We start from the raw sequence: 23480 nt of genomic DNA on the forward strand, positions 1-23480 counted from the left end.
AGCAGGAGCGGCCCCTTCCCAGGGCAAGGAGGTAGCAGGTGGGGGGACGGCGGCGGGGCCCCGGGGGGCTCAGGGGGGCTCTGGGTGGTCAGTGGGTGCCGAGAGAGATGGTGAGAACATCCTCCTCCTGGATGGGCTCCAGCTCAGCGCTCTGCACCGCCTGCGTGATGAGCGTCAGCTCCTGGCACAGCGTCTCGAAGCGATAGCTCACACGGATGTCGGGAACGTTGGTGCGGCGGATGTCGTTCCCCTCCGGACCCTCCTTCAGGTAGTTGGGACCCAGCCAGTAGCTCTTCACCTGGGGGAGTTGGGAGAGGCTCCCACGGCTGCCCAGCACTCCCGAGGGCTACCAGTGCCCATGGAGGGGAATGGGAATGAGGCAACTGGGAGTGGGAACAGGCAACTGGGTGGAAATGGGAATCGCAAATGGGAGTGGGCAGAGCCAGCTTTCCCCCCTCCCCAGCCCACCGCCGAGGACTGCCTGTGGCGCCTGAGGGAGCCGGAGGAGCAGGGACGGATCTGGGGGCAGGATGTCATCCTGGCGGTGCAGGAGCAGGAGCTGGTGCTGAGCGATGTGGAGAGCAAGGTACCCCCCGGCCAGGGCACCCCCAAAGCCTGGTCCCCTCTGGCCATGGGACCCTTCGGCGATGTGACCCCACAACGCCTGGTACCCCCTGAGCCCTGGGATCCCCCGAGCAAGGCACCCCCAAAGCCCAGCACTCCTCAGCCAGGGCACCCCTTGAATCTCGGTACCCGCCGGCCAGGGCATCCCCAAACCCCGGAACGCCCAGACCAGGGGGTCCCCTGAGCCCTGGGATCCCCTGGCTATGGGAACCCCCCCACAGCCCTGTCCCCCTGGTCCAGGTATCCCCAAACCTCAGTATACTCCACTGCCCCCCAACCCTGGCAGCTCCTACAGCCTGGCACCCCCAGATCTGGGCAATCCCCCGTCTGGCACCCACAACCCTGCCCCACGCCCAGACTCAGTCCCCCGAACTCTGCTATCTCCCTCTGATGCCACCCCACCACGCCCAGACTCAGTCCCACAAACTCTGCTATCTCCCTCTGATGCCACCCCACCACCCCCAGCAAACATCCCACCCCACAGGCGCGATCCCCACAGTCCCACTTCCACCCTGTTAACCCTTTCCTGACCATTCGGCTGAGGGTACTGAGCACGCCGTTTTCCCCCTTCCAGGAGGAGCTGGAGGCTTTTCCGCTGGAAAATGTGCAGGGATGCTCCACGGGGCTGGACAACACGGTGCTGGCCATCAGCGTCCAGGAGAGGAGCCCGCCGAGGACCAGCGTGCTGCTCTTCCAGTGCGAGCGGCTGGGGGTGAGCCCGGAGGTGGCAGGAATGGGGGGTAGCCCCAGGAATGGAGGGCTGATTGCAGCGGGTTCATGCCAGGCAGAGACACTGAGGAACAGCCTGGAGAAGGTGTTGAGGCAGAGGAAGGAGGAGCAGAGCAATCACTACGGGCACAGGTATGGGGGGTAAGTGGCTCTGCGACCCCGCCCTGGAGACAGTGCCACTGCGCCCCCAAATCTCGCTCCCCAAAGCTGCGGTGAGTCTGGCCATGGGGTCTCCCTGTGGTCCCACACGTCCCCAAAGAGCCCGTGCCTGTGGGCATGTTGTGGTTTGAAAACAAACCAAGTAAGAGGCTCTAAGTCAGGAATAACATTTAATGAGAAGAAAAGGAAAATAAAATAGAATAAAATAAAATAAATACAAAAAGAAAAACCAGTGCCAGAGTCAGAATACAACCTGATCAGGGTGATGGAAACAGTCCAGACAAGGGGGTCTTCCTGAAACAGAAATCTTGTAGAAAGGTCTGGTAGCTCCGGTCCTCTGGGAATCCAGTGGGTGAGAGCTGCTTCTACTGTCCCAAATCCCAGCTTATATCCAGGTGAGAATGCTTGGCTCTTCCCCATGGGCGGAGCATCTCACAATGGGATGATGAGTCATGGAAGAGAGCCTTAATGGCCAATTAAAGAGAGAGAGTCATGCAAAAGGCATTGATGGGCCATTAACTGAAGATGGTGATAGAATACATTCTGAACTACAACCTAGGACAGGGCACTTACCGCCTCCTCAAGGGTCGGGGGGGCCCTTTTCCCCTCCTGGCTCAGCTTCCCCGTCCTACCCCACCCCAGGAACATAACTCCCGCACCCCATCCCCGGGCTCAGCCTCCTTCCTACCCCTCCTACTCCATCCCCATGCGCCTCACCCCATCCACAGGCTCAGTTCCCCCTCTTCCTCATCCCCGTGGGCACAGATCCCCCCAAACCCACCTCTAAGCTCGGTCTCCCCTCATCCCCGTGGGTGTTCCCCACCCGATTTCCCATCCTTTGGCTTAGACCCACGCTCGCGGACCCCCACACCCCATCCTTGGGACCAGCCCCACTCCTGCCCCATCCCCACACACACAGACCCGTCTGCCCACCCCGCGCCGCCTCCCCAGGCTCAGCTCACCCTCACCTTCCCCCTCCCAATCCCTCTTGCCCTGGAGCAGCCCAGACATTGCCCCGGTCCCGGCCCCCACGTACCCGGCCCCGGAGCGCCGGGCAGAGCCCCTCGAGCCCCCCCGGCGTGGGCTGCGCTCCTCGGATTACCGTGACTCTCGGGCGGGACTGCGTCGTGCCTCAGTTTACCCAGGAGCAGAGGGTGCTGCTGGGGACCCTGTGCTGTCACCAGATCCGCCGGACTCCCCGAAGATGCCGCAGGCCCAACCCCCCGCCCAGGCTGTGTCCGAGGTGGACCGAGATGTTGTAAGTCCCGAGCCACCCGACCCCCCGGTGATGGGGACACGGCAGCTCCCACCCCGCACACATCGACTCCCAGCTGTTGCGGGGTTTTTATATTTGGAATGAGGTGTGAGCAATTCCAGACTGGGCCCTTGGCCTGTGGGCTCCTTGAGTCTGCGGGACCTGTGCACCTTTGTGGTGCAGTAGAAATTCAGGTTGTGGCACAGCAAACATTCACCTCTCTCCCTTAAGGTATTCCGTGTTCTAACGGGTGTTCACATGTAGATTTATAGTGCTAATATGGAAGCCTCTTTAAGGCAGCAAATCTGTACATTCTTTAAGTACCTTGTAATATCACTAAAGTTGCAAAAGCATAATTAAAGATGTGTAAACAATAAACTTCAGGGCGACATGAAACACTGCATCAGCGTGTGTGTCATAGCTCAGCCCGACCTCTCAAAAAACCCCTAACTTTAACTGGCGCCCGAACAGGGTGCTTTTCTTTAGTTACCATAACCAACCCCCCCGAACGCGGGTGGGTACGCTCTGCTGGCCGAAAGAAGGGGCTCAGCGGGGCTCCCCTGATTTGCGGCATTGGGGAGCCGACCCAGACGTGGGCGGTGTGGAATCGCTATCTTGCGCGGGTCGTGGAGCATTCCACAGGATTCATCGAGCGGATGAATCACGCGCCGTCCCCACGATGTAGACGGTTTGTGGTCTCCTGGACGCAGGATGCTCGCTTCAGAACCGAATTCGGCTCAGTTCGGAGGGGGAGCAAGCGAGGCAGAAAGCGCGAGAGGTTTGGGGAGGGGTGGGGTGTTCGCAGTAGCGATCCGTGAGGCTACAGTAACACACCCTGGTGGAAAGTAAGACTGCGTTCGCTGTGGAACAAAGAGACGGTGGGAAAAGAACGTGGATCGAGAAATGCTGGCTGCTACGCGACTTGTCAATATTATTTCTAAGAGAGGAGAAAAATTAAAAGAAGCGGACTTAGAACAGTTGCCCTATGGGCCAGGAAGCGAAGAAAGCTGAACAAGCCGCCGCTTGTCTTTAGTGAGACGGAGTGGCGAAAAATAGAAAAAATGCTGTGGGACTGTGCGATCAGGGGCGGCAAAGAAGGGAAGAGAGCTCAAGAACTAAGAATGGTGTGCAAAAAGACCTTAGTTACCTTACAAATGCTGGCAGCCGAGCGGAAGGCTACAGAAGCCGCAATTCGGGCTCTGGAGGGTAAGAGATCTGAAAGCGCGGAAGATCAGAAGCCCTCCAAGATCAGTGCGGAGATCAAAAATAACGAAACGCAAAAACCCTCTAGGCTGGCAAAATATTTTGGTATTTATAACACCCGCCCCATAAAACAAACGCGAACTCCAGTGAACCCCACGCTACAAGATATAATTCAGCACATCCAAGAACCAAATGTAGCCCCTGCCGCTCCAGCACAAACTAACCCTGTTCGGGAAAGAGCGCGCCCGCCAGAGTCTGAGGGCGTGGTGAAAGAGAAGACAGCAAGCAAAATCAGTGACGAGAAAAAGCCAGCCACAAGCATGACGTAAAAAGGCAGAGCGCAAGACGAAGACTGAATGGACACCCTTTCCCCCCTCACAGGGCCGGACCCACCAGGACATGGCGAACCCCGACCTCGCCGAGCTGCTGCGCCCCATCTTCTCAGTTCTCTCCTTCGTGAGTGTCCCCACGACGGGTCCCACCCCGCGAAATGTGTGAGACACGCGGGGATCACCACTCACTCCCCTCATCTCGAGGGACCCTTGTTACCCCCGTGGCTTTGTGACCCCTGAATTCCATGGGGTGCTCCTTACCCCAGGGGTTCTGAGACGCACCCCATCCATCCCACGGGCCCACTTTATCCTGGGGCACTGCACCCCCCTGAACTGCACGGGAATCCCCTAATCCTGAGGCAATGGGCCCCCTGCAACACTCCCTCAAGCTTCATCAGGGTCCCCCCTCTCAATCTCCTAAGCTGCAGGGGAGGGGTCTCACTATCCTGGGGGACCCCACCATGGTCCCCACAGTCTCCACGGGAGTCCCCCTTATCCTGGGGATGCAGGGGGGAATGACTTCCACCATCCCAGGATCCAGGAGGGTCCAACAACCCCCCGGGAGTTACTCCACAGATGTGGGTTTCCCACAACTCCCACCACAGCCCCCCAGCAGCTCAGAGCACCCCACACAGCGGCTGGACAAGGGGGACGCCCCCACGATTTATTGGGGAGTTCTGGGGGTCACTTGGGGGGGTTCAGCCCCTCACTCCTTGGTGCTGCTCCACTTCGCAGTGCGGAAGAAAACCGGGGCTTTCATGAAGCGCCCCGAGCGCATGTAGGCAGAGATCTTGTCCAGGGCCTGGGGAAAAGGGACGTGGGGGCACGTATGGACACACCACAGGGTCAGGGATGGGGACACGGAGGTGCCTGGGATGGGCACAGGGACACCGGGGTGTTGGGACAGGGATGGGAATACCATGGAGGTCAGAGATGCGGACAGAGATGGACCCTGGGGTGTCAGGAACTGGGACAGGGATACTGGAGTGTCAGGATTGGGATGTGGTCATTGCGATGTGTGTGATGGGGACACCAGGGTGTTAGGGACAGGGACTGGGACACCAGGAGGTCAGGGACGGGGTGACAGGAATGGGGATCGAGACAGAAACACTGGGGATTTAAGGATGAGGTTTGGGATGGGACAAGGACACAGACACTGAGGTGTCAGGGATGGTGATGGGCACAGCGGGGAATGGGGGATGGGGACATGGGGGTGTCAGGGATGCAGATGGTGCTGGGGACACCGGGGTGGCCCCGGGCTGTCCCGTGCCTCTGCTCACCTCGAAGCGCTGCAGGAACTGGGCCAGGTTTCCCTTCAGCTCCGGGCACTCAGGCACGAACATGTGTAGCCGGTCCAGCACGTCATACGCCAGGAAGTCCACGAAGGTGAGCTGTGGGAGGGACAAGGTGAGTCAGTCCCCACAGGGACTCCCCAAAGCTCCCCAGCACACCCCGCCTACCTTCTGCCCCGCAAACCAGGGCCGGGAGCCCAGGAACCGCGACAGCTCCTGCAGCTTCTTGGGCAGCTGCTCCAGGTACGCCGGCTTCAGCTTCTCCTACACGGCAGGGAGGGGGCACAGTTCTGGGCTCTGCTCCCTCCTGCCAGCCCAGAACCCAGGGGCATCACCCCCTGACTGCAGCCAGGCCCGTGCTGATGGTGGCTGAGCCCCTAGTCCCCTGTGGGGGGACAACCCCAGGGTCTGGGGGGATCTGTCCCCCCATAACCCCTGCGGGGGCACTCACAAAGTCAGGGTCGTAGCAGAGCCTGGCAAAGTCCATCCTCACATCCATGAGCTGGTTTTCCAGCACGTCCACGCGCTGCTTCTCCTCCTCCGTCTCACCACCTGCGGGGTCGGGAGGTGTCAACCCACCGCCCACCAAAGCTCGGGGACCCCCCGGATCCCGCCCTCCCCACTCACACAGGTTGTGCTTGCGGGCGATGTAGCGCACGATCGCGTTGCTCTGTGTCAGCTTGGTGGGGCCGTCGATGAGATAGGGCAGCTGCGGGGGCCGGGCGGTGGGAGTCAGCCCCAGCGACCCCCGCACCGCCCTCCCCACACCCTCCCCACACCTTCCCCGGCACCTACGTTGGGAAAGTCGAGCCCCAGTTTCTCCTTCTCGTTGGTCCAGTCGCTCGGATCATAGTCAGGGGCTGAGGGAGCAGAGAGATTGAGGGGGCTCCCCCAGACCCTCTGCCCCACTCGTGGCACCCCCAGCAGTGGGGGGATGCGGACTTTGGGGTTGTCCCCCCTTTGCCCCGGGGCAGCGGGTGACCCCTCCCGGGACAGATAAAGGAGAATGTTGCCCCTGAGAGGGGTCAAGGTCTTTTTACTGGAGGGGACAAAGGTGACCCCCCGAGCTGGCAGGAGGGCGTGGGGGTGGCGGGAGCGGGCCACGGGGCGGACTGGGGGCGTTCCCCCCACTGCTGACACAGCAGGAACGAGGGTGCCGGGGACAGGGGCTGGAGGGATTTGGGGGGTCACACCCCGCTTGCCCCCGCTCACCTGGGCCAGGGCGGTACTGGCGCTCCTGGTAGGGCGTCTCTGTGTACTCTAGCAGCAGGCGGATCGCGTGGGCCAGCTGCGGGGCACGGGAGGCGTTTTTGGCACCCCAAATCCCCCCCGGAGCTCTCCCACACACCCTGGGACCCCCAGCACTCCCACATCGTTCTGGACCTCCCAACACTCCCACATCGCTCCCACACCCCCAGACACGTGCCCACCCCGTCCCCAGCGTGCCACTGTCACCCCTCGATCCCACTCACCCCACGGATGTCCCAGTACCCCAGCGTGACCACCATGGCGACAACCGCCCGAGGCTCTGCGAGAACACGGACCGGGACGGACCGGGACAGGGCCCTCCCCTGTCCCCTCCCCTTGACGTCCGCGGCTGCAGGCAGGGCGCAGGCAGGGTGCCAGGGCGTCCAGCCAGCGCTGGCACCAGGACAGCAGCAGGAGCGGCCCCTTCCCAGGGCAAGGAGGTAGCAGGTGGGGGGACGGCGGCGGGGCCCCGGGGGGCTCAGGGGGGCTCTGGGTGGTCAGTGGGTGCCGAGAGAGATGGTGAGAACATCCTCCTCCTGGATGGGCTCCAGCTCAGCGCTCTGCACCGCCTGCGTGATGAGCGTCAGCTCCTGGCACAGCGTCTCGAAGCGATAGCTCACACGGATGTCGGGAACGTTGGTGCGGCGGATGTCGTTCCCCTCCGGACCCTCCTTCAGGTAGTTGGGACCCAGCCAGTAGCTCTTCACCTGGGGGAGTTGGGAGAGGCTCCCACGGCTGCCCAGCACTCCCGAGGGCTACCAGTGCCCATGGAGGGGAATGGGAATGAGGCAACTGGGAGTGGGAACAGGCAACTGGGTGGAAATGGGAATCGCAAATGGGAGTGGGCAGAGCCAGCTTTCCCCCCTCCCCAGCCCACCGCCGAGGACTGCCTGTGGCGCCTGAGGGAGCTGGAGGAGCAGGGACGGATCTGGGGGCAGGATGTCATCCTGGCGGTGCAGGAGCAGGAGCTGGTGCTGAGCGATGTGGAGAGCAAGGTACCCCCCGGCCAGGGCACCCCCAAAGCCTGGTCCCCTCTGGCCATGGGACCCTTCGGCGATGTGACCCCACAACGCCTGGTACCCCCTGAGCCCTGGGATCCCCCGAGCAAGGCACCCCCAAAGCCCAGCACTCCTCAGCCAGGGCACCCCTTGAATCTCGGTACCCGCCGGCCAGGGCATCCCCAAACCCCGGAACGCCCAGACCAGGGGGTCCCCTGAGCCCTGGGATCCCCTGGCTATGGGAACCCCCCCACAGCCCTGTCCCCCTGGTCCAGGTATCCCCAAACCTCAGTATACTCCACTGCCCCCCAACCCTGGCAGCTCCTACAGCCTGGCACCCCCAGATCTGGGCAACCCCCCGTCTGGCACCCACAACCCTGCCCCACGCCCAGACTCAGTCCCCCAAACTCTGCTATCTCCCTCTGATGTCACCCCACCACCCCCAGCAAACATCCCACCCCACAGGCCCGATCCCCACAGTCCCACTTGCACCCCTTTAACCCGTTCCCGACCATTCGGCTGAGGGTACTGAGCACGCCGTTTTCCCCCTTCCAGGAGGAGCTGGAGGCTTTTCCGCTGGAAAATGTGCAGGGATGCTCCACCGGGCTGGACAACACGGTGCTGGCCATCAGCGTCCAGGAGAGGAACCCGCCGAGGACCAGCATGCTGCTCTTCCAGTGCGAGCGGCTGGGGGTGAGCCCGGAGGGGGCAGGAATGGGGGGTAGCCCCAGGAATGGAGGGCTGATTGCAGCGGGTTCATGCCAGGCAGAGACGCTGAGGAACAGCCTGGAGAAGGTGTTGAGGCAGAGGAAGGAGGAGCAGAGCAATCACTACGGGCACAGGTATGGGGGGTAAGTGGCTCTGCGACCCCGCCCTGGGGACAGTGCCACTGCGCCCCCAAATCTCGCTCCCCAAAGCTGCGGTGAGTCTGGCCATGGGGTCTCCCTGTGGTCCCACACGTCCCCAAAGAGCCCGTGCCTGTGGGCACTTACCGCCTCCTCAAGGGTCGGGGGGGCCCTTTTCCCCTCCTGGCTCAGCTCCCCCGTCCTACCCCACCCCAGGAACATAACTCCCGCACCCCATCCCCGGGCTCAGCCTCCTTCCTACCCCTCTTCCTCATCCCCGTGGGCACAGATCCCCCCAACTCCACCCATAAGCTCGGTCTCCCCTCATCCCCGTGGGTGTTCCTCACCCGATTTCCCATCATTGGGGTTAGACCCCCTCTCACCCCACGCTCACGGACCCCCACGCCCCATCCTTGGGACCAGCCCCACTCCTGCCCCATCCCCACACACACAGACCCGTCTGCCCACCCCGCGCCGCCTCCCCAGGCTCAGCTCACCCTCACCTTCCCCCTTCCAACCCCTCTTGCCCCGGAGCAGCCCGGACATTGCCCCGGTCCCGGCCCCCACGTACCCGGCCCCGGAGCGCCGGGCAGAGCCCCTCGAGCCCCCCCGGCGTGGGCTGCGCTCCTCGGATTACCGTGACTCTCGGGCGGGACTGCGTCGTGCCTCAGTTTACCCAGGAGCAGAGGGTGCTGCTGGGGACCCTGTGCTGTCACCAGATCTGCCGGACTCCCCGAAGATGCCGCGGGCCCAAACCCCCGCGCAGGCTGTGTCCGAGGTGGACCGAAATGTTGTAAGTCCCGAGCCACCCGACCCCCCGGGGATGGGGACACGGCAGCTCCCACCCCGCACACATCGACTCCCAGCTGTTGCGGGGTTTTTATATGTGGAATGAGGTGTGAGCAATTCCAGACTGGGCCCTTGGCCTGTGGGCTCCTTGAGTCTGCGGGACCTGTGCGCCTTTGTGGTGCAGTACGAATTCAGGTTGTGGCACAGCAAAAATTCACCTCTCTCCCTTAAGGTATTCCGGGTTCTAACGGGTGTTCACATGTAGATTTATAGTGTTAATACAGAAGCGTCCTTAAGGCAGCAAATGCGTACATTCTTTAAGTACCTTGTAATATCACTAAAGTTGCAAAATAAATAAAGATGTGCAAACAATAAACATCAGTGCGACATGAAACACTGCATCAGCGTGTGTGTCGTAGCTCAGCCCGACCTCTCAAAAAACCCCTAACTTTAACTGGTGCCCGAACAGGGTGCTTTTCTTTAGTTACCATAACCAACCCCCCGAACGTGGGTGGGTACAGTCTGCTGGCCGAAAGAAGGGGCTCAGTGGGGCTCCCCTGATTTGCGGTATCGGGGAGCCGACCCAGACGTGGGCGGTGTGGAATCGCTATCTCGCGCGGGTCGCAGAGCATTCCACAGGATTCATCGAGCGGATGAATCACGCGCCGTCCCCACGATGTAGACGGTTTGCGGTCTCCTGGACGCAGGATGCTCGCTTCAGAACCGAATTCGGCTCAGTTCGGAGGGGGAGCAAGCGAGGCAGAAAGCGCGAGAGGTTTGGGGAGGGGTGGGGTGTTCGCAGTAGCGATCCGTGAGGCTACAGTAACACACCCTGGTGGAAGATAAGACTGTGTTCGCTGTGGAACAAAGAGACGGTGGGAAAAGAACGTGGATCGAGAAATGCTGGCTGCTACGCGACTTGTCAATATTATTTCTAAGAGAGGAGAAAAATTAAAAGAAGCGGACTTAGAACAGTTGCCCTATGGGCCAGGAAGCGAAGAAAGCTGAACAAGCCGCCGCTTGTCTTTAGTGAGACGGAGTGGCGAAAAATAGAAGAAATGCTGTGGGACTGTGCGATCAGGGGCGGCAAAGAAGGGAAGAGAGCTCAAGAACTAAGAATGGTGTGCAAAAGACCTTAGTTACCTTACAAATGCTGACGGCCGAGCGGAAGGCTACAGAAGCCGCAATTTGGGCTCTGGAGGGTAAGAGATCTGAAAGCGTGGAAGATCAGAAGCCCTCCAAGATCAGTGCGGAGATCAAAAATAACGAAACGCAAAAACCCTCTAGGCTGGCAAAATATTTTGGTATTTATAACACCCGCCCCATAAAACAAACGCGAACTCCAGTGAACCCCACGCTACAAGATATAGTTCAGCACATCCAAGAACCAAATGTAGCCCCTGCCGCTCCAGCGCAAACTAACCCTGTTCGGGAAAGAGCGCGCCCGCCAGAGTCTGAGGGCGTGGTGAAAGAGAAGACAGCAAGCAAAATCAGTGACGAGAAAAAGCCAGCCACAAGCATGACACAAAAAGGCAGAGCGCAAGACGAAGACGGCTCTGAATGGACACCGTTTCCCCCCTCACAGGGCCGGACCCACCAGGACATGGCGAACCCCGACCCCGCCGAGCTGCTGCGCCTCATCTTCTCAGTTCTGTCCTTCGTGAGTGTCCCCACGACGGGTCCCACCCCGCGAAATGTGTGAGACGCGGGGATCACCATTCACTCCCCTCATCCCGGGGGGGTGCATCGGGGGGCCCTGTTCCATCCCGGGGGACCCTTGTTACCCCCGTGGCTTTGTGACCCCTGAATTCCATGGGGTGCTCCTTACACCAGGGGTTCTGAGACGCACCCCATCCATCCCACGGGCCCACTTTATCCTGGGGGCACTGCACCCCCCTGAACTGCACGGGAATCCCCTAATCCTGAGGCAATGGGCCCCCTGCAACACCCCCTCAAGCTTCATCAGGGTCCCCCCTCTCAATCCCCTAAGCTGCAGGGGAGGGGTCTCACTATCCTGGGGGACCCCACCATGGCCCCCACAGTCTCCACGGGAGTCCCCCTTATCCTGGGGATGCAGGGGGGAATGACTTCCACCATCCCAGGATCCAGGAGGGTCCAACAACCCCCCGGGAGTTACCCCACAGATGAGGGTTTCCCACAACTCCCACCACAACCCCCCAGCAGCTCAGAGCACCCCACACAGCGGCTGGACAAGGGGGACGCCCCCATGATTTATTGGGGAGTTCTGGGGGTCACTTGGGGGGTTCAGCCCCTCACTCCTTGGTGTTGCTCCACTTCGCAGTGCGCCAGAAAATCGGGGCTTTCATGAAGCGTCCCGAGCGCATGTAGGCAGAGATCTTGTCCAGGGCCTGGGGAAAAGGGACATATGAGAACACATATGGACACACCACAGGGTCAGGGATGGGGACACGGAGGTGCCTGGGATGGGCACGGGGACACTGGTGTCTTGGGGACAGGGATGGGAACACTATGGAGGTCAGAGGTGCAGAGATGGACCCTGGGGTGTCAGGAATTGGGACAGGGATATTGGAGTGTCAGGATTGGGATGTGGTCATTGCGATGTGTGTGATGGGGACACCAGGGTGTTAGGGACAGGGACTGGGACACCAGGAGGTCAGGGACGGGGTGACAGGAATGGGGATCGAGACAGAAACACTGGGGATTTAAGGATGAGGTTTGGGATGGGACAAGGACACAGACACTGAGGTGTCAGGGATGGTGATGGGCACAGCGGTGAATGGGGGATGGGGACATGGGGGTGTCAGGGATGGAGATGGTGCTGGGGACACCGGGGTGGCCCCGGGCTGTCCCGTGCCTCTGCTCACCTCGAAGCGCTGCAGGAACTGGGCCAGGTTTCCCTTCAGCTCCGGGCACTCAGGCACGAACATGCGCTGCTGGTCCAGCACGTCATACGCCAGGAAGTCCACGAAGGTGAGCTGTGGGAGGGACAAGGTGAGTCAGTCCCCACAGGGACTCCCCAAAGATCCCCAGCACACCCCACCTACCTTCTGCCCCGCAAACCAGGGCCGGGAGCCCAGGAACCGCGACAGCTCCTGCAGCTTCTTGGGCAGCTGCTCCAGGTACGCCGGCTTCAGCTTCTCCTACACGGCAGGGAGGGGGCACAGTTCGGGGCTCTGCTCCCTCCTGCCAGCCCAGAACCCAGGGGCATCACCCCCTGACTGCAGCCAGGCAAGGGATGTGCCCGTGCTGCTGGTGGCTGAGCCCCTAGTCCCCTGTGGGGGGACAACCCCGGGGTCTGGGGGGAGCTGTCCCCCCATAACCCCTGCGGGGGCACTCACAAAGTCAGGGTCGTAGCAGAGCCTGGCAAAGTTCATCCTCAAATCTATGAGCTGGTTTTCCAGCACGTCCACGCGCTGCTTCTCCTCCTCCGTCTCACCACCTGCGGGGTCGGGAGGTGTCAACCCACCGCCCACCAAAGCTCGGGGACCCCCCGGATCCCGCCCTCCCCACTCACACAGGTTGTGCTTGCGGGCGATGTAGCGCAGGATGGCGTTGCTCTGTGTCAGCTTGGTGGGGCCGTCGATGAGATAGGGCAGCTGCGGGGGCCGGGCGGTGGGAGTCAGCCCCAGCGACCCCCGCACCGCCCTCCCCACACCCTCCCCACACCTTCCCCGGCACCTACGTTGGGAAAGTCGAGCCCCAGTTTCTCCTTCTCGTTGGTCCAGTCGCTCGGATCATAGTCAGGGGCTGAGGGAGCAGAGAGATTGAGGGGGCTCCCCCAGACCCTCTGCCCCACTCGTGGCACCCCCAGCAGTGGGGGGATGCGGACTTTGGGCTTGTCCCCCCTTTGCCCCGGGGCAGCGGGTGACCCCACCCGGGACAGATAAAGGAGAACATTGCCCCTGAGAGGGGTCAAGGTCTTTTTACTGGAGGGGACAAAGGTGACCCCCCGAGCTGGCAGGAGGGCGTGGGGGTGGTGGGAGCGGGACACGGGGCGGACTGGGGGCGTTCCCCCCGCTGCTGACACAGCAGGAACGAGGGTGCCGGGGACAGGGGCTGGAGGGATTTGGGGGTTCACACCCCGCTTGCCCCCGCTCACCTGGGCCAGGGCGGTACTGGCGCTCCTGGTAGGGCGTCTCTGTGTACTCTAGCAGCAGGCGGATCGCGTGGGCCAGCTGCGGGGCACGGGAGGCGTTTTTGGCACCCCAAATCCCTCCCGGAGCTCTCCCACACACCCTGGGACCCCCAGCACTCCCACATCGCTCCGGGACCTCCAAGATTCCCGCATCGCTCCGGGACCTCCAACACTCCCACATCGTTCTGGACCTCCCAACACTCCCACATCGCTCCCACACCCCCAGACGCGTGCCCACCCCGTCCCCAGCGTGCCACTGTCACCCCTCGATCCCACTCACCCCACGGATGTCCCAGTACCCCAGCGTGACCACCATGGCGACAACCGCCCGAGGCTCTGCGAGAACACGGACCGGGACGGACCGGGACAGGACCCGCCCCGTCCCCTCCCCTTGACGTCCGCGGCTGCAGGCAGGGCGCAGGCAGGGTGCCAGGGCGTCCAGCCAGCGCTGCCGCTGCCAGCACCGCTCGGGATCCGTCCCCTGACCCTCCCACATCACGCTGGGAACCCCCAAACCCAAGCCATGAGGGGACACACAACCCTCTTCTGTGCCTCAGTTTCCCTCTGGGGATGCGCTCCCTTCCTCACCCCACTGCAATTTCAGTGTTTTACTTAAATACTTTTATTTTTCATGCTTGGTTAGGGGTTTTTTTTCCAAAACTTTTTTGTTGTTTTTATAGTCGCCATTAGGTTTTCCTGGGAATGCCGGCTCCAGATGCAGATGAGCAGGACTGGGATGGGGGACTGCAGGGATAGAGGGGGAAATGCCCCACCGGGATGGGAGAAGCCTGGTCCAGCCTGATCTGAGCCAGAAATAAACATCTCCTGGGAGTGCTGGGGACAGGGACACTTGTCACCTGGTCCCCTTTCCCTTCATCCCCAAGGTGGTGAGGATGAAACATTCCCCATCCGACCCTTTGCCTTCCTCCCTGTGGTGGTGAGGATGCAACACCCCCCACCAGGCACCATCCCCCTGTCCTCTGGGCCACTGTGTCCCCACTGACACCAGAGACCTCAGGTCTGGGTTCCTTTGGTTGTCCCCACGGGGCGGAAGAGCGGGCTGAGAGGGCGCTGAGGGGTTAAAGAGTGTCAGGACTCAGGTGGGGTTGGGCTGGGACTCCCACACTGTCACCACACCAGCACCCAGGACCCTCGACCTGTCATTGCACCCTCAACTTGGGAGGTAAATCCAGGACCCCCCTGGGCCCCCTCCCCTGTGTCACCTCCTCGTGCCATCAAGCCCAGCAGGGCTCAAGCCAGCAAGGAGACATCAGTTAAAAACAACAGAAAAAGACAAAAAGAACACCCATAAAATGACCAAACCAAGATGAAACGGAGAGGACTCAATAAACTCCATCCCCTGCAGCGGCGCCGGTGGCACCAGGACAGCAGCAGGAGCGGCCCCTTCCCAGGGCAAGGAGGTAGCAGGTGGGGGGACGGCGGCGGGGCCCCGGGGGGCTCAGGGGGGCTCTGGGTGGTCAGTGGGTGCCGAGAGAGATGGTGAGAACATCCTCCTCCTGGATGGGCTCCAGCTCAGCGCTCTGCACCGCCTGCGTGATGAGCGTCAGCTCCTGGCACAGCGTCTCGAAGCGATAGCTCACACGGATGTCGGGAACGTTGGTGCGGCGGATGTCGTTCCCCTCCGGACCCTCCTTCAGGTAGTTGGGACCCAGCCAGTAGCTCTTCACCTGGGGGAGTTGGGAGAGGCTCCCACGGCTGCCCAGCACTCCCGAGGGCTACCAGTGCCCATGGTGGGGAATGGGAATGAGGCAACTGGGAGTGGGAACAGGCAACTGGGTGGAAATGGGAATCGCAAATGGGAGTGGGCAGAGCCAGCTTTCCCCCCTCACCAGCCCACCCCAGGCAGCAGTGGGGTGGCCTGGGTCTCCCCAGCCCAGCTGAGGGTTCCTGTCCCCTCTTTACCCACAAGAACCGGGGCACTTGTGCCAGCCAGCAGACGTTGGAGTGGATGCGGTGGCTGATGCGCCAGCAACAGGGATGGGAACGGGGCAATGCGGAAAAACGGGAATTGGGAAGGAGGTTGGGCAAATGGGGGAATGGGGAATAGGAATTGGGAAATGGGGGCAAATGGGAATTGGGAACAGGCAAACTGCAGAATTAGGAATGAGGGGTTGGGTCTCACCTTGTGAGAGAAGCCGCTCATGAGGACGCTGTTCCGGGCCAGCTCACACATGTCGCAGGAGCTGAGCTTCCACACCTGGGTGGCAATGCTGTACTCCTCCATCAGCGGCTCCTGGGGACAGACACCCCTCAGCTCCCGCCACACACACCCCTCAGGCAGGACGGGGTCCCCACCTCCTCCCATCCTCTCCACACCATCAGCACCCTTCAGAGTCCATCGGTGCTGGCAGTGGCCCCATCTCACCGCCAGCCACATTGCACCATCAATCCCATCCCATCACCCAGCCCGTGCCCACCCCACAGCTGTTCTTGGGGGTTACTGGCTGGTGTCCCCCCAAATGCTCACCTTGGTGAAGTGGAACTGGAGAGGATCATCAGTGGAGAGGGAGACCATGAGCCCCCGTGAGAGGTACTCAGGCAGAGGGTTGCGGTGGTAGCTCAGGAAGAGGCTGTTGTTGCTCAGTGGGGACATGGCGATGCCAATCTGTGCCAGGTAGTACAGGTACTGCAGCACAGGGGCCTGTGGGGCACAGCAAGGTAAGGGAGAGCCCACCACACCCCCAACCCCCCCAGGCACCCCCTCCCCACTCACCTTGCGCAGCAACAACCCGTGGGAGATGTTCTCTGAGACCATGAACCCTGACACGAGGTGGTGAATGGGACCGGCCTCGCCACAGTGTGGGCGCAGGACAAAGGTGTGGAAGCCCCTCTTCCTGCAATGGGTGTTTGACTGTCACCACCCCCCTCTGACCTCCCCAGAACCCCCTGAGCATCACAGGTTCCAGGCCAGGGCTGTCCTTACCGCCGGAGGTGGTTGAGCACCGTCATGTTGGCATACATGTAGTACAGGTAGTAGGAGTAGGGTGGATTGTCCTCCTCCACCCAGTTGCCCGGCAAAGGGCTATCCAGGTTGAAGATGTGATGCTCTGGTTTGGACTCATCATCCACGCTGTCGAAGCCATCCACCTGCACAAGAGAAATCATCCACAGGGTGAGATGTCACCCCTTGCTCCAGCTGGGTCTGGGTGTCCCCAGGAGCAGGACGCAGCACTCACATGCTCCAAAAAAAGGTGCAGCTCTGGGTGCTGGGCAGGGTGGATCGTGGCCTCATAGAGTGGCAGGAAGATATTCTCCAGCATCTCCTGGAAGTTGGCCAACTGCTTCTTTGTCCGGTAGATGTCACTGCAGGGAATGGATCCCACTCAGAGCCAGCCATCCCCCTCCCCAGCCCACCCCAGGCAGCAGTGGGGTGGCCTGGGTCTCCCCAGCCCAGCAGAGGGTTCCTGTCCCCCCTTTACTCACAAGAGCCGGGGCACTTGCACGAGCCAGCGGACGTTGTTGGAGTGGACGCGGTGGCTGACGGCCCAGCGGGCCAGCTTGTCCCACTCATCCCGGGAGCGGCCGTAGATCGAGAGACGCAGCTCCGCGTTCTGGTACTTGCTCTCCTCCAGGTCTGCCATCACCTCCTGATGGGAAGGGACAAATGACAACTGTCACTGCTTGGCCACCGGGAAGGGGACACGGGCTGAACCGCCACCACGAGGAGGGGAGGTGGCCCACCTTGATGATGTGGGCAAAGTACTTCCCCGAGACTCGGTTGTCCGTCTTGATGAAGATCTCCCGCAGGATGGACTCCCCGATGGGGTTGTACTTGGCATTGAACTTGTCGAAGCGGTGGAAGGTGTTGCGGTCCTGAATGTGGGACAGGTGTTACCTGAGACTCCTCATTACCCATCCCACCCCTATCCACAGCCCCCAGCAACCCCCTGAAACCCAACCAAGGATGGGCTGGGGGCTCCGCTCATCCCCAGGGTTTGGGAGCATCCCATACCGCATGGACATCCAGCGTGTCCACGCTCAGGTCGTAGGCTGTGAGGTTCATTGTCTCAAACACTTCCTTGAGCGTCTGCTCCTTCCCCTTCTCCACGTGGACAATTTCATCCAGGTGCTTCTTCATTGCCCGCTTGATGAAGCGCAAGAGATGCTTCTGGTTCATGCAGGATGAGGCATGGATGTGGGTGTCCACCTGCACCAGTGAGGTGATGCTCAGCCCTGAGACCCTCCAAGAGCTCCCCAGGAACCTCCCAGGATCCAGGACTAGCTCAGGATCCACAGGTACCTTGCGGATGTTGTAAAAGTCACGGTGAGGCACCTTCTTCTGGGCTGCCAACTCCTTCATCTCATTGAGCAGCACATGCATCTGGAACTTGTTGCTCAGGTATTGCAGTCGGCGGTAGCAGAAGGATTTGCTGTCCAAAACAGGGAAGAGTGGCTCAGTTTGGGGGTGAGGAAGCAGAACACCCAGCCCCAAAAGGTTGATGCCTCCACAGATATGGGAACACAGATCCTTGGACACAGGTGAGGGTGGATGCAGGAGATGCACCAACACCATGTGCCAGAGTCATTGCCATGTCCTTGGGGCTGTCCCCGGGGTTCTGTCACACCCTCATCATGGGATCCCCCCCAGGATGGCCCCATGGGACCCTTCCCCTTACATGGGCCCATTGATGATCAAAGCCATGAGGAAATTCATGTCGGCGATAAACTCCTGCAGGTCGGGGTATGGCAGGTCCAGCTCCGTGCTCCTGGGGGGGACACATGTGGAGGTCACACAGCCTTCCCAAAAAACTCATTACCCCAGTGAGTAGGACCTTCCCCCTCACAGAACTCACTTGTCGGTGATGTCCTGCTTGGTGTAGACATGCACAACACCATCCACCATCTTCAGCCCAAAGCCCAGGTCCGCCGGCATCTTCTGGGGGTCCCACATCTCATAGGGGTGCTGCTCGGCAAATGGGGGATGCACAGGGGCATCTGCAGCCAGGAGACACCCAACATCACCCCAAAAGCTCCTCCAGCACCTAGCCCAGCACTGAGAGCCCCCCACACCATGCTCACCAGCGGCCACAGGGGTCTCAGGCACCTCCTCGTAGCTGTGGGTCTCCAGAGGTTTCTCAGAGAGCTCCTGCAGGTACCGGGCCGTGGTCTTGCAGAAGCTCTGCAGTGACAGCCCCATGTACTTCTCCCGCACAAACAATGCCTTCACCACACTCTTGGCCGCATCCAGCAGGTCGGTGAAGGGCACCTGGAGAGAGGACACCAAACAAAAAGCACCCCCCAAGCTGGGGTTGGCAGCCTGGAGACCCTTGCCTGGGTTCCAGGAGGGTCAGGGGGAGGCTCACCCCACATTTCTCCTCCCCAGAGATGGTCACTCGCTGGAATTCTCGCTCCAGCAGTGCCTCCCGCTCCTTGGGGACATGGTCCACCAGGCTGTCATTGTGCTCCTTGAAGAGCCTGTGGGGACAGACATGGCCAGTGGGACAATGACAGGCCTGCCGCATTCCCATGTACTCCAACAGCAGCATGAGCCCCACCCCAGGGACTGTGTCCAGCCCTGGAGTGGCAGGATGGTGACGTTGTCCCCAAGGACGCCACCACGAGGCTGTGGCAGCTGTGCCACCCATGTCCTCTTTGGCGGTGACATTGTCCCCCTTCCCAAAACACATCCCTCAGCCCTGATGAGCACAAAAGAAAGTGGGGGAAAGGAGGGGAGCACAAAGAACAAAAAAACTCACGACAGAGACAACTCCCAAGCGGAGACAGGAGGGACGGGGACACACAGCGTCAGACCCCCCATCCAGGGGAAGACAGGACCAGGACAGGGGTCCTGTGCCAGCAGCAGAGCTGGGACCCCCAGCTCACCCCAACCCCCCTCCCCAGGTGCATCGATTCCTTCAGTGGCAGTGAGAGTGGCTGGGAGGGACGTCTTGGCTCCATGCTTGGGTGTGCTGGGTCAGAGCGGGGCCAGGTGGGTCCCCGATCCCCCCCGTGGCCCCGGCCGGTGACACCGAGCCGGACACTCACTGTAAGTCCGCAGCACTGTCAATTTTCAGGAAGTCCTGTTTGGCTCTGAGCAAAATGTCGGGCTCAAGTCTGGGGACAAGGAGGCGGCGGTGGAGGGGGGGGACAGCCAGGGGGACGAGGGGGAGAGAAATGGGGGGGCCGGGGAGAGAAAACACCCCGTTAATGCCAAAACAACAGAAACCAGACAGAAACCAGCCAAAAACTCACTGCAAAGGGGACACCAAGTGCGACACCCACGGGAGAGGGGACACAGAGCTGGCACAGAGACAGCCTCTTGGGGTGGGAGGTGGCCTGGCCCCATGCAGGGCTCCCTTCCAGCGATTTGGGGGCATATGGGGGAACCTCCCAGGCTTACTTGACGTCCTGGCTGATCTGGCGCTCCAGGCGCTGGCGCCGCTCCTCCAGCTGCTCGATGGGGCTCTCCTCTGGGAATTCATACGGAGCCGTCCGCATCTCATTCTCGGCCAGCGAGCGGCAAAACAGCTCCTGCCCAGAGCAGCCCTGCCATCAGCTGTGCCCAGAAAACCTCTGCCATCAGCTGTGCCCAGAAAACCTCTGCCATCAGCTGTGCCCAGAGCTGCCCTGCCATCTGCTGTGCCCAAGGCATCACTGCCATGAGCTGGGTGCAGCCTCAGCCCGGTCATGAGCTGTGCCCAGAAAACCTCTGCCATGAGCTGTGCCCAGAGCAGCCCTGCATTGAGCTGTGCCTGGCCTCAACCCCCTGGTTTGAGAGAGAAAGGCTCACAAGATTCCCACACTCAAAAGTGGGAGGGATGGAGAGGAGACTCCCTGCTCCCCCAATATACACTCTCCCCCAAGACCCGGTGAACTTGGTGCCCCAGACCCACCTCAGCGATCTCCTTGTATTTGCCATCCATGGAAGTGCGCAGATCCACTGGGAAATGCTTCAGGCTATGGGGGGTCCCGGGAAGGGACCAGGCTGACTGCAGGGGTCGGGCCCCTGGGACCCCCCGCACCTCTGCAGGGAGTGGGACAACATTAGCTGGGGGGGTCTGGATCCCCATCCAAGCAGGAAGGGGTTAATCAGCCCCTCCACATGTCCCCCTCCCCACCATGGAACTGGGATGCTCTTCCCAATGGGGCTGATGGGGAAACTGAGGCAGTTCAAGGGTAAGAGGGACCCCCCCTCAATCCCCCTGGGGCACTGGGAGGACTGCTGGCTCCACTGGGGGCTGTAAGAAGCCAGCAGTGAATGAGGAGCTCAGAGCTGGAACCCCCATGGCATGGGGTCCACTCCCCCTACCACTGCTGCCTCCCTGTCCCCCCATCCCATCCTTTCCATCATAGGGGCACATCCCCATGCTGGGAGGGAGGGGAGGCAACACTGTCCCCCCTCTAAACACACCCCATTGCCCCGTGCCCCCAGAGCAGTCCCTGCTCCCCTCCACACTGGGGCCATCAGGCTGGGAGATGCCCAGTGCCACCCCCCAATGCCAACACCCTCCTCTGCAACCCCAGACCCGCCGCAGACCTGCCTAGGTGGGCACTGGAAATCAGCTCCTACTGGTTAAATTGGGTCCACCAGTAAAAGCCCCTCCACCCAGCACAGCCTGGGATGAAGATCCAGGTCTCCTGACACCTGAACAGGAGCCTCCATCCCATTTGCTCCCTGCATCACCCCAACGGGAACGAGGAGGGGCTGGGCCAGTGTCACCCAGAGCAGGGATGACACTGGTGTCATCGGGATGTGTGGTGCCTCACCTGGGGCATGGCAACACCCAGGGTGCCCTGAGCCCCCAGGAAATATCCTGTGCCACCTACACGTGTGACAGGTGGCAGCCCTGGTGGCACTCCCAGACGGCCCCCAACACGGGTGCCAGACAGATGACAACCACAAGGTGCCACGTCGCCAGCCCCTTGCCACCATCCAGGACACCCTGTGCCACCCACCCAGCACACATGTGGGTCACCAAAGACAGGAGCAGCCCCGGTGACGCCCCTAGACACACCTCCCCCCAGAAGTACCAGCCAGGACACAACCCCTAAGTGCCACCATCACCCTGTGTCACCACAACCACTCTGTGTCATCACCACCATTTGCCGTCCACCCAGAACACACGTGTGCCACCCACGTGTGGGCGCAGCCCCAGTGACACCCCGAGTCCCTCTCTCAACAGCGCCAGCCACAAAGTGCCACCCTGCCCAGCCCGTGCCACCACCACCCCGTGCCAGCAGCCCCCCACGCACCACCCGAGATCGCCCCCGAGGAGCTCCCCCGGCCCCTCCAAACCGGCCCCGCTCCCCCCGCATCCCCCAGCGCTCCCCCTCCTTCCTCCTCCTCCTCTTCCTCCGCTCTCACTGCGCCACCGAGGCGCTGACGGGAGGCGACACACAGGACCCCCCAAAGCCGCCGCCACTCCTCCCGGTGCCGGGACATGGCGGTGGGCTTCCCCCCTCCACCCCGACCAAAAATCCTCTAAGCAGCAAGGCGGCATTCCGGCCCCCCCAAACTGATCCCCCCGCTGCCAGCACCGCGTTCCCCCGCACTGGGCGTGACCTGGGTGTCCCCGTGGGCTGTCGGAGGGTGCGGGGGATGTGTGGGGGGGAGGTCTCACCTGCGGGGGTGGGGGTCTGCAGGCTACCCCGCTTCTTGAAGGGACACTTAGCCGGGGGGACAGAGGACATGGCGGCTCCAGGGGGGGTCGGGGAGGGGCGGAGGGGTTGATGCTGGTGGTGATGGTGATGATGATGATGGTGATGGGGGCGGGGGCTGGCGGGGGGCGCCCGGGGGACTCTTACGGCGGCGGGGCCGCAGCGGCCGCTCCCTCCCCTGGTTGATGATTGATGCAGGAACCCGGGAATGGACCAAAGTCCCCGGCGGGGCCCGGCCGGAAACCGGGACGAGGAAGAGGATGGGGCGGGCGGAGGATGTGGCGAGGAGGAGGAGGAAGGAGGAAGGAGGAGGAAGGAGGTGGCTGCGGCGCTGGAGGGTGGGGGGGCAAGACCTGGGATGGGGCTGTGAGTTACAGGGCTGAGACACCCCCGGGACAGCCGTGACCCCGTTCACAGACAGCCCTGTAGCCCCCCTGAACCCGGATAAACGTGACACCCCCCGGAGGACCGCCCTGCACCCGTGGGGGGTCAGCCGTGACCCCCAAGATAGATGTGTGCCCCCCCGCCCCGAGCCGCCGTGACAGCCACCCCCAGGCAGCTGTGTACCTCTGTGGGGACACCCGTGACCCCCCACAGACAGTCGGGGACCCCCGGGACAGCCCTAAGCCCCTCCTGGAGGACAGCCGTCCCCCCCCCAAACAGGCATCGTACCCCCGCGAGGGATGGGATCGGATCCCCCACAAAGTGACAGCGACCCTTCCGAACAGGGTAACCCCACCCGAGGGGGACGTTATGTCCCCCCCAGTATGGACACCGCCCACCCCCGAACAGGCACTGCTCCCCAAAAACACAGGGGGTCGTTCCTCCCCATCCGGAGACTGGCTCCATCCCAGTGGGAATCCGTGTGTCCCCCTCACCGGGCAGCGTCACCCCCAGGACGGGCACCCCCAGCACAGACCGTCACCCCCCTGTTAAACACTGAACCCCCAAAGGCACCGAGTACCCCCGAAATCAGCGAGGACCCCCCAAAACGGGGCATCACCTCCTCCACGATGATGATCCCCCCCGGATATGGCACCGCACCCCAAAAGAAGGACTCGCACTCTGTCACCAGCAGTCCCCCGGCTCAGATCCCGCTGGGGGGGCTGCCCTGAGCCCCCCGAGGAATGTCCCCATGGAGCCCCTGCTCCCCCAAGTCCCCCCGCTCACCCCCAGTCAAACTGGGGGCCACCCCAAAAGCAGAGCCCGGCTGCGGGGGTGCCGGGGGTGTCACCTTGGCCCTTGCCTCGGTCTCCGCGTGTCCCTACCT

At 61.8% G+C, this 23480-nt stretch overlaps 5 protein-coding genes across 7 annotated transcripts; 2 read left to right on the forward strand and 3 right to left on the reverse strand.

Annotated features, from left to right (window-relative positions):
- Positions 1 to 358: 358 nt before the first annotated feature.
- On the forward strand, positions 359 to 4468 carry LOC136371471 (epidermal growth factor receptor kinase substrate 8-like protein 3). Its single transcript, XM_066335580.1, has 5 exons — positions 359 to 586; positions 1199 to 1336; positions 1409 to 1494; positions 2515 to 2845; positions 4352 to 4468. Exons 1-5 carry the CDS (start codon positions 359 to 361, stop codon positions 4466 to 4468), a joined length of 900 nt encoding a protein of 299 aa, XP_066191677.1.
- A 473-nt stretch (positions 4469 to 4941) lies between these two features.
- LOC136371512 (glutathione S-transferase 2-like) lies at positions 4942 to 7196 on the reverse strand. The gene is made up of 8 exons (XM_066335633.1): positions 7067 to 7196; positions 6807 to 6882; positions 6390 to 6454; positions 6222 to 6303; positions 6046 to 6146; positions 5763 to 5858; positions 5583 to 5693; positions 4942 to 5104 (listed from the first exon to the last, which is right to left on the reverse strand). Exons 1-8 carry the CDS (start codon positions 7100 to 7102, stop codon positions 5009 to 5011), a joined length of 663 nt encoding a protein of 220 aa, XP_066191730.1. The 5' UTR covers positions 7103 to 7196; the 3' UTR covers positions 4942 to 5008.
- A 413-nt stretch (positions 7197 to 7609) lies between these two features.
- On the forward strand, positions 7610 to 11176 carry LOC136371472 (epidermal growth factor receptor kinase substrate 8-like protein 3). Its single transcript, XM_066335581.1, has 5 exons — positions 7610 to 7837; positions 8396 to 8533; positions 8606 to 8691; positions 9223 to 9478; positions 11060 to 11176. Exons 1-5 carry the CDS (start codon positions 7610 to 7612, stop codon positions 11174 to 11176), a joined length of 825 nt encoding a protein of 274 aa, XP_066191678.1.
- Positions 11177 to 11681: 505 nt separating this feature from the next.
- LOC136371507 (glutathione S-transferase 2) lies at positions 11682 to 13969 on the reverse strand. The gene is made up of 8 exons (XM_066335627.1): positions 13872 to 13969; positions 13556 to 13631; positions 13139 to 13203; positions 12971 to 13052; positions 12795 to 12895; positions 12501 to 12596; positions 12321 to 12431; positions 11682 to 11843 (listed from the first exon to the last, which is right to left on the reverse strand). Exons 1-8 carry the CDS (start codon positions 13905 to 13907, stop codon positions 11748 to 11750), a joined length of 663 nt encoding a protein of 220 aa, XP_066191724.1. The 5' UTR covers positions 13908 to 13969; the 3' UTR covers positions 11682 to 11747.
- Positions 13970 to 14197: 228 nt separating this feature from the next.
- AMPD2 (adenosine monophosphate deaminase 2) lies at positions 14198 to 22444 on the reverse strand. Of its 3 annotated transcripts, XM_066335680.1 has the most exons (18): positions 22174 to 22442; positions 20446 to 20576; positions 19953 to 20083; positions 19598 to 19666; positions 18916 to 19027; positions 18632 to 18818; positions 18406 to 18547; positions 18229 to 18318; positions 17853 to 17982; positions 17565 to 17759; positions 17294 to 17425; positions 17036 to 17199; positions 16789 to 16915; positions 16536 to 16699; positions 16326 to 16446; positions 16080 to 16253; positions 15735 to 15845; positions 14198 to 15279 (listed from the first exon to the last, which is right to left on the reverse strand). In XM_066335680.1, the coding sequence occupies exons 1-18, from the start codon at positions 22241 to 22243 to the stop codon at positions 15070 to 15072; spliced, it is 2460 nt and encodes an 819-aa protein (XP_066191777.1). In that variant the 5' UTR covers positions 22244 to 22442; the 3' UTR covers positions 14198 to 15069. The 3 variants fall into 3 exon arrangements, with proteins under 3 accessions (XP_066191777.1, XP_066191775.1, XP_066191776.1); XM_066335678.1 differs by having other exon boundaries at positions 17565 to 17982; positions 22174 to 22444; XM_066335679.1 differs by lacking the exon at positions 19598 to 19666 and having other exon boundaries at positions 17565 to 17982; positions 22174 to 22443.
- Positions 22445 to 23480: the final 1036 nt, after the last annotated feature.

Source organism: Sylvia atricapilla, chromosome 25, assembly GCF_009819655.1.
Source record: "Sylvia atricapilla isolate bSylAtr1 chromosome 25, bSylAtr1.pri, whole genome shotgun sequence".
Lineage (NCBI taxonomy): Eukaryota > Metazoa > Chordata > Aves > Passeriformes > Sylviidae > Sylvia > Sylvia atricapilla.